The 9,730-nt window shown below is 40.9% G+C and overlaps 2 protein-coding genes across 2 annotated transcripts; both read left to right on the top strand.

The window, feature by feature from the left end:
• Positions 1-942: 942 nt before the first annotated feature.
• On the top strand, positions 943-4,150 carry LOC103373949 (protocadherin beta-16-like). The gene has a single exon (XM_008303962.1). It carries the CDS (start codon positions 943-945, stop codon positions 3,397-3,399), a length of 2,457 nt encoding a protein of 818 aa, XP_008302184.1. The 3' UTR covers positions 3,400-4,150.
• Positions 4,151-8,051: 3,901 nt separating this feature from the next.
• Positions 8,052-9,728, top strand: LOC103373954 (protocadherin gamma-A11-like; the record flags this gene model as incomplete). The annotated part of the gene is made up of 1 exon (XM_008303967.1): positions 8,052-9,728. A coding segment is annotated over exon 1 (1,677 nt), but the record flags the coding sequence as incomplete, so codon positions are not given.
• Positions 9,729-9,730: the final 2 nt, after the last annotated feature.

The raw sequence follows: 9,730 nt of genomic DNA, 5'->3' as shown, positions 1-9,730 counted from the left end.
TTGCATTGATTGTACAGAGAGATTGTTGTCCTCACATGATTAATATCTGTGTGTTACTTGTGGAAAGAAACTGTGTTTGTTATTTGGGTGCTGAGTACTCTGTAGCACCTACCAGAGGAAAGAAGTTGAATCAAGCAGTGCCTGCAGTCAGCAATCATGTCTCCTTCTCTCTTGACTCAGAATATGTCTTAGTCCTGGATGATTTGGCACCAGCGATAAATTGTGCAGACTCTGATGAAGCCTGTCAGGTTTGGACACAGACCAGACAATGACTAATGCAGTAGTAATGCAGTTATGGTGTGCAGCGTATAGACTTGGATCCACTGCAAATCTTTGGTGACACAGAAAGAACTTCCTCATGTCCTTCCTTTATAAAAGAGTGAATGTCGTGTTGCAGAACCACCTCAGTTCATTGTATAGATTTGCATTACATTGTTCGGGTGTTGCTTTTATTTATTTTTTACCTTTTGTGTCCCTTCCCTAGCTGTTTCAAACATGATTTTATTTAATGACTTTCTTTTTTTACCTCATATTATTTTGCTCCGGTAGTGCAGGATGATATATAAAAAAAAGCAGTTGCAGTTATTGTCTCAGTCTCTTGGTGACGCTCTTTTATAATGTCTGACTCATGGATGCTGGTGTCTCACTCTATCTGTGTCAGTGGAACTAGAGTATTGGGTTAGAGCCGAGGGCTGTGCATGCATGCGCATTTGTGTGTATGAGGGAGAGAAGGAGAAGAGGCTGTGTGAGTGAGTGAGCGAGCAAGAGAGAAAGAGAGAGAGAGGGAAAGCAGTGATGAAATGGGAACAGAGAGAGAGGAAACCAGGCTGACAGCTTCCCTAATAGAGCATGATTAACTCAGCTGCAGAAGCAGGGAATCGTTGGATTACAGCAGCATTTTTAGTCCGATAGTTCAATGCAAATGTTAAGAATTTAGCCAGAATGTCGACAGCGCATCTGTTTTTAAAAGCATGTTTGATAATGGACCATCGGATAAATTCGACACGGTGGCTGCACTTTCTATTATTTAGCCTCCTTTTTTCTGTTTCGTTCGGAGAAGTCCGCTATGTTCTTCCAGAGGAGATGCAGAGAGGCTCGGTTATTGGGAACGTTGCACGGGATCTGGGACTGAAGGTGAAGGATCTTGATGCTCGTCGAGCTCGGATAGTTGCAGAAGGAACTAAGCAGCTGTGTGAACTGGATACTGCGTCAGGCAACCTTTTGATCAGCCAACGGATAGACCGAGAGGAGCTGTGCGCGCAAGCCACTGTCTGCATTCTACAATATCAGCTTTTGCTTGAAGATCCCCTCCAAGCATTCAGCATAGTTTTGGACATTGCTGATATAAATGACAACAGCCCAGTGTTCGCTGCAGGGGAGATAAAACTGGATTTAGTGGAATCCACAGTTCTGGGGAGGCGCTTTCCCCTAGAGAGCGCGCATGACCCCGATTTGGGCACTAACTCCGTCCGTGAATATAAGCTGAGCCAAAATGAACATTTTGCACTGGAAATGAGCACCCAAATAAACGGCAATGCGTATCCAGAACTAGTCCTGAAAAAAGCTTTGGACCGGGAGGCACAGGCTGAACATGTGCTGAAAATCAATGGAATCGACGGGGGGAATCCAGTCAGATCAGGAACTGCTTCCATCCATGTCCGTGTATTGGACGCCAATGACAATGTCCCAGTTTTCAGCCAACGAGTTTACAAAGCCTCCGTACCAGAGAACTCACCCATTGGGACTGTTATAACGACTCTGAATGCCACGGACTTGGACGAGGGTGTCTATGGGGAGATAACATACTCCTTTAGTCACCTGTCAGACAAGATGGGAGGAGTTATTGAAATTAACCCTCAGAGTGGAGAAGTTCGGGTTGCAGGTGTTATTGACTATGAAGAGGCCAGCTCGCACGAGTTGGATGTTCAGGCTAAAGATGGCGGTGGTCAGGCCTCTCATTGCAAACTTATAGTTGACGTCACTGACGTAAACGACAACAAACCCGTGATAGAAATAAAGTCAGCCTCTGCTAACGTGGCTGAAGACTCTAAACCAGGGACTATGGTCGCTCTGATTAATATTTACGACTTGGACACTGGAAGCAGTGGGCGCGTTACGTGCGCAATCCCAGATAACGTTCCATTTAAATTAGTGTCAGAGGTGAAAAACTATTACATGTTAGTAACTGACGGGATACTCGACAGAGAACTCCAACCAGACTATAACATACCAGTTACTGCCACTGATGCTGGCGCTCCGTCACTCTCTAGTGTGAAAGTTATCTCAATCGTGGTTAGTGATGTAAATGATAACGCCCCGACTTTTACGCAGGGAGAATATAATGCCAACATTTTAGAAAACCAGCCAGTCGGCACTTTTGTGATAAAAGTTATAGCAGAGGACGCTGACGACGGGTCTAATGCTAAAATACTATACCAAATAGCGAACTCAGAAGTGTCATCTTTCCTTACTATCAACTCAGACACAGGGGAGCTTTTCACATCGCGCCTCTTTGATTACGAACAGTCGGTTCACTTCCAAATTAAGGTGACAGCTCGAGACGGAGGCGGGCCTCCACTTTCCACCACGTGTACGATAAATGTTTTTATAAAGGACCAAAATGACAATTCACCTGTTGTCTTATATCCCGTCCAAAGCGCAGGGTTCATTGCAGAAGATATGGTGCCAGTTGAAGCGCCTCGAGGTTACCTGGTTACTAAGGTGGTGGCGGTGGACGCAGACTCTGGCCATAACGCCTGGCTTTCCTATAGAATAATCAGAGCAACGCGGCCTAACATGTTTATGGTAGACCTGCATTCAGGAGAAATCCGAACTATGCGAGCATTCATGGAGGACGATGAGCCGAAACAAACTCTCATCGTTTTAGTAACCGATAACGGGCCCGAGTCTCTGTCCTCCACTGCGACAGTCAGCATCATGCTTGGCGACGGGCTGCCCGTTTTAAGCGAACTTTTTGAGTTTGCAGATGAATCACAGGACAACGATAACTTAACGCTCTATTTGATCATCGCTCTGTCAACCGTCTCTTCTCTTTTCATCCTTTTAATCAGCGGAGTGTTTTATTTTAAGCTCTGCCGGCGTGGTTATGTTTATCGTTCAACCACGGCCAGTCTCCCCGTTTTCCCCACGACCTATTGCCCCTCGAGTTTCACAGATTTTAGCCGTTGTGGGACTTTGTTGAAAGATGAGCGATATGATTCTTTCTTGACCACTGGGTCGTGGAGAGGCGACTTTCGTTTCGGATCAAATACAGACACTGACACACTTAAGAAACGAAGTGCAGCCTATCAAAAGAACACGCTGAGGCGCGTCAGTACAGACAGAGGAAGTCTGAAAGTGAGGGCAGGTGCACCGCATCCTTGTTACGTGATCAAATGAGAGTCTGCCGTGCCAGATGTTGTAAAATAATCCCTGTGAGGTGAATTTAATTTGGACCCTCTGACTGTGAAAGATAATATAACTGCATTAATTTTCTCACTGTTCTTTAATTACGATATAAATATATATGCAGTGTTTTTTTTTTAATGTTTAAAGTGTGTTTCTTCTGAAGTATTTGTGCATGAATATGTTAAAAAAAAAAAATCATGTTCTTCAAGTATATGACCTCAACTTCATCCCAAAATGACCTCACCCTGAACACAGACAGCAATCTTAACCGTCTACTTTATCCATCCTCTGGCACAGTTTCCAAAATACTTTCACAGAGCCATAAATATAGTCAATATTGTATTTATCTCTATTTTGTTTGTTACTGTTTTCTAAAGACTGAACATATTTGCGAAAGGTGGTTGTTTGTGGTTACTTCAGTCTGGTTTATCTTGTTTTCCTGTCACTTTTTGCTCTTCTACTCTGTCACTATTCTCATGCCTTATGCACCTTCATGAGCCCAACCATCCGTGTCCCTGCAGCTCTTTTCTGTATCTTCATGCAAACTATCACAAGTGTTTAAAATAAGTATTAGTATCTCTCTTCATTAAAAGCTCAAACACGAGTACTGCATTGTCAGTTTGGAGCAGGATGTGATTGATTAAACGCATAACCTGATCCGTCTCCTATTTTACATTCAAACTGCATGGTAGACCTTTTAAAGGCGTCTCCATTCTTCATTACATCTTGAGACTGACACAGTTGAGGAGATGTAGTTTTTAATGTGTTTTGTTCATTTATTTTCTTTGTCTCTGGTGTTATTGTCTTTGCCTCTGTTTAATTTTTATTATTATTATATTTATTTTTTTGCATAATGGGCCTTCATGCATTTTTTTATTGTTGATTTTTTGACCTGGAATACACTGCAGCCAGATTTTTGATAATCTTATGTCAAGTTTTCCACAAAATAAAGCATCATTTTCTTTTTGGCAAAGATGCAATAAAAGTTTTGTCACTACCAGCCATGAACTGAACAATGTGTAAAAAAAACAAACCAAAAAAATTGTATGCTGTATTTCATGAAAAATAAATTTATAGAGAAGATTGTGGGGTTTTTTTTCTTTCTGGTGGCCAGATGGCCCTTTTCTCAGAATTTACAAAAGACACGTGAAGGACTTTTACAACAAAAAACAAAGCTGGTTTCTCTTTTTTTTGTGGTTAGTTGTGCTTATCATAACAAAACACATAATAAAACTTGCCTGAGTATCACTTTACACCAATTGATAGTTGAAAGTTTTAAATGAAGGACAACTAGTTGTTGTGCGATCATTTCTGGACAACTCTTTTTTCTTTATCATGTGTTTCATAAAAGACTGCATGGTCCACCTGCACCCCGTCTGCACTCAGTTTTTTGATAAATCAACATGTTTTCAGTCAAAGGCTTTGAAGAAATTTACTTGATGAATTATCAACTTTTCCGTCACAGTTGTTCATCAGATTTGGACGTTTACCATCTTTTGTGTGTCACCTTTTTTCTTCTCTTCAACTGTCTGCTAGGTTTGCATCATTCACTTTACTTTGTGCTTTATGCAAAGGTTGTGATGCAGGCCGCTTGTCTTTACTGTTTCCATCAAGGTTTTGACAGACAACATGGACAACACTTTTGAATGAGAAATAGAGCAAGCTTTGTGTAATAAGCTGTTTATATCCAATGTTTAACTGGGGAACTGGTGATGAAAGACTAATCTTTTTAAAGGTCAGCCAAGACATAAAATGCCAGTCTGAGTTCTTACACAGTGCTGTCACAGCTGAAAATAATAAAACAGAAATAGAAATAGTATTAATAGTCAGTCTGTCTGCCTTTTTTGTCTTTCTTTCGTTCTTCCTTTCCTTTTTTTTTGCTTTCCGCGGAGGCTTATTTAGCATTAACTTTGAGAGGTACAACGATAAACACACTGCAGTAGAAACAAAAGAGAAAACAGGAGTAAAAAAATGAAAGCATTTTTTAAAGTTACAGTACAAAATGTGATTATATGTCTGAACGTAGAAAGTAATACAGTTCTCAGCTGCTACACTCAGGTCAGTGGTTAGAGTCTTATACAACAGCTAAACTGTGATGTGTGTTTCTGTGTCACATAAAGTGTCTGTGTGTGCGTATTCCTGCACGCCATAGACTTTGCCACGTTGGTGAAGCCGAGAGGATTTGTCATGAACAAAATTCCCTTGTGAATCCATGTGTGTTTCTGTTTGTCGTTTTGCTGCAGGCACATGTGTGCTCCTAATTTCAGCCATGTTAGCAGGAGAGGAGAAAGCAGCGGTTAATATTTGCTTATTGCTATGTAGGTCACAAGAGCACAGTTCTTAGCAGTGTGGCTGACAGCACTGGCAAGTGATAGAAAGTATGTCAGTTTAACGGCATGGCAGATTTTAATCAATACAAGCACCACATGGTTTCCAGGGTTCCTGAACATTGTGGGTAGTTTGGCTTTGTCTTACAGAAACAGATTGTGAATAGAGAATGAAATGTTTGAAAACCGCTCACACATGATGTATGAAATTTCTCGAAGTGGCAATTTTAGCAACGACTTTGAGCTGCACTTCTTTGTGTTTTGTATTGATTTTTAACACAGAGCCGTTGTAATTTACTGGATGTAATGAGTAGACATCAGTTTCTCTTCTTTGTCTGTTTCTTAAATGTGATGTCATCAAAACAGAAGACTCTTGCATGGCATTCTGTTTTGGCTATAATGTGCTAAACTGCCACAGAAAATGGCAGAATAATTTACATATAGACTACACTGAAGTCCACTTCAGTTTGCTAACGCTGTTCTGGGATGACCAAGTAATTGAGCAGATTATGGGTTAAAGCTTTAGTTGCTTGACAGAATTTTAAGTAAACCTACTTATTTTACATCAAGAAACAGACATCTTTATGCAAATAATGAACTTTTACAGGTACTTGAATTTTTTAAAATTACATTTAAGCTATAATTTGTTGACTTTATGCTACAGTTAGATGCCATCATGGTGTCTGATATATCACAAGATCAAACAACTACTTTACTCATGATTTCACTATAAATATGTGTGTAATGCCCATGGACATGAAAGAATGTGACAAAATCTGGTGGATTTAGTGTTTCAGGATTCATACTAACTGTTTTCTTTTTCCTTGTTTCTTTCCTTGGTGCGCTTCCTGGATGGAACTTCCATATTTCGATCCAATAGGTAAGATAATTTTCATTGTCCTTTCTCTTTTAAACACACACACACACGACCACGACTGCTCTGTTACATTCGTATCACAACCTTACACCATCCTCAACTCCTACAATCAATATTACAACACATCTTCTTCTACTCTCTCTCTTTCTCTCTCTGTTTTTTTTTTTATTACACAATACACTAACTGTATTGATGCATCTGAGTGTTTCAGAAACATCTCCCACATATGTTAGAGTGAAAGTCATATACATGCAAGACTGAAATTTCAGCTTGTTTTCATGTAGCTCTTATTTGTGTGTTCTATGTTTTTCTACACCCCAGGCTTTATACAACATTAATATTAATAACCCTGGCTGCTGCTGTGCAGTCATCTCCTGAATAATGCACAATCATGATGTGCAGAATAGTATGCTCTGTGGCAGGATGTTCTCTGATGTGTGGGCAGGGGAATGGAGCAAGGCACTGTCGTGACCCATTTTCAAAAAATAGCCATTTTCTACCTGTGCAGACATGTTTGTAGCACAGAGACAGAATACACTGCAGTAAAATTTGGCAGCATGCATTCATGCGTGTGGATGAATATTGCAGCAGTTTAGATGTTGATTGCACTGCTGAAATGTAGGTCACAGGACTTATCAGTTAGATTAGATCACCAGAGAGTAGATTATCTGTTTATATATCTATCTGTGTATCCCACTGTTTGCACAGTTGTTTATTAATTATCTGTTTGTTTGTCAGTGTTCAGATAAACAGCTCTGTTATGATTTACTCTATGATTGTATGTGTATGCCCATTTATTTCTTAGCTTATCATTTATTAAGCACATTAATTCACTCGTATATTTCGGACATTGGATTTTTATTTATTTATTTATTTATTTATTTATTACAGTTTTAAAGTAACTCAAGACCCTCATTCCCTTCACAATTCAATGCTTACCAACTCGTATTTATAGTCATAGACACATGACTATAAAGGAAATTTAGACAAGCTCCCTGGATAATCAGAAAAATAAATGATGCTGGGAACTAAAAAATGTCAGTTTAAATGCTCTTCATGAGTCAGGTATTGTTCACTGGATTTTGGTGTTGTAATTCAGCAGCATGTTAGGTTAGGCAGGAATTGCACATAGTGTGGATATATAACATGGACTGACCAGACAGTGAAGCATCGTTGTACACATACACCCGTGGTGATGTTGTTTTGCTCAGTCACTGTTGGTGGTGCTGTTGCCTAAGCAGTCTACTGGTGGAACATCGGCCTTATCACTGGCGCAAAGTCAACACCCTTGTTTGAAGAAAATAGGCGATGGTTGTGTGCGTATATCCACAAAGACTTTAGGCTTGTCGGGATTTAAAAGAAGACTATACGAACTGCCGATGTGGTGTATAGTGAGAGCGACATAGACGCCGCTTTTGATCTGACATTTTTGAGAAGAAATGGATAATCTGAAAAACAAAGGCACTGCGTTGGATTTGGGACTCTCCATTTTGCTTTGCTGCGTTGTTGCTGCGGTCAGCGGACAAATTCGTTATTCTATACCAGAAGAGATGAGAAAAGGACTGTTTGTGGGAGACGTTGCTAAAGACCTGGGCTTGGATGTGAGAAGGTTGGTGTCTGGTCGGGCTCGACTAGTTATAGACGATGATAACCAGTATGTCGCGCTGAACCAGAACAAAGGACATATAGTCGTCAATGAAAGAATTGACAGAGAAAAATTATGCGCCAAGAAATCTCCTTGCAGCTTTAGTCTAGAAATCGTTCTCGAAGATCCGCTCGAATTGTTTTCCATAACCATCGAAATACAAGATGTGAATGATCATGCGCCGGCTTTTCTCAAAAAGGAAATTCATTTGGAAATTAGCGAATCGACCCCCACTGGGACTGTATTCTTGCTCGATAGTGCAGCTGATCCTGATGTAGGAATTAACTCACTGCAGAGTTACTCTTTGAAAGCAAATGAACATTTTGTTCTCAAGCAACACACTCGGACAGACGGGAGTAAATACGCCGAAATGATGCTTCAGAGCGGTTTAGATCGCGAGAAGCAAAGCGAGCATACGCTGATATTAACGGCTGTGGATGGTGGGGAACCGCAGAGGTCGGGAACAGTGAGAATTCATGTGTCTGTTTTGGACGCAAACGACAACGCACCCGTTTTTACGCAGTCTGTATACAAAGCCTCTGTCTTGGAAAATGTTTTGCGAGGGACAGTTGTTGCTAGAGTCAGTGCAGTAGACGCAGATCAAGGCTATAATGGAAACGTTACGTATTCTTTCACCCACCTAGAGGAGGATTCCTCCTGTCCTTTTGAAATAAATTCGTACACGGGAGAGATTAAACTCACCGGTGCCATAGATTACGAGGTTTCTCCAAATTACGAACTTAACCTTCAAGCAAAGGATCCATGGGGTGTTGCAGGCGCCAGCAAATTAATTATAGAGATAGTAGATGTGAATGACAACAGCCCAGTCATTACAATGGCTTCATTCTCAGGGAAGATTTCAGAGGATTCTCCTCCTGGAACAGTTGTGGGGCTTATAAGCGTCCAAGATAAAGATTCAGGGAAAAATGGACAGGTGCATTTAACAATAGATGAAAATCTCCCATTTAAAATTAAATCTTCTCTCAGGAACTATTATACATTGGTCACGGAGCAAAACCTCGACCGAGAGAAGCGTTCCAAGTATAACATCACTTTGACTGCCACCGATGAGGGAGTCCCTGCCTTATCAAGCAGAAAAGCAGTGGGTTTAGAAGTAACTGATATTAACGACAACGCTCCAGCTTTTAACCAAAGTGTTTACTACACTCAGGTGATGGAAAACAATCCCCCGGGTGTCGCTCTGTTGCAGATCCACGCGAGTGATCCAGATCAGGGACAGAATGCGCGCATTTCGTATTTTCTTATTGACGACGAGGTTAATGGAAATCCGACCTCCATGTATTTCTCTATTAACACAGAAAGTGGAATCATTCAGTCTTTGCGTTCACTTGACTATGAACAACGCAAAGAGTACAAAATACGAGTGAAAGCGCAGGATGGAGGCTCACCACCGCAAAGTAGTAACACATCAGTTACTGTGCGTGTCCTGGACCAGAACGACAACCCTCCTCA

The sequence above is a fragment of the Stegastes partitus genome, unplaced genomic scaffold (assembly GCF_000690725.1).
Source record: "Stegastes partitus isolate 25-593 unplaced genomic scaffold, Stegastes_partitus-1.0.2 Scaffold2105, whole genome shotgun sequence".
Classification (NCBI taxonomy): Eukaryota; Metazoa; Chordata; class Actinopteri; family Pomacentridae; genus Stegastes; species Stegastes partitus.
Note: the sequence above shows the minus strand (reverse complement) of the source record. Positions and strands in the feature narration are given on the sequence as shown.

Bases quoted from the DNA above. Each gene is read 5' to 3' on its own strand.
- LOC103373949 (XM_008303962.1), top strand. From the start codon at position 943: ATGTCGACAGCGCATCTGTTTTTAAAAGCATGTTTGATAATGGACCAT.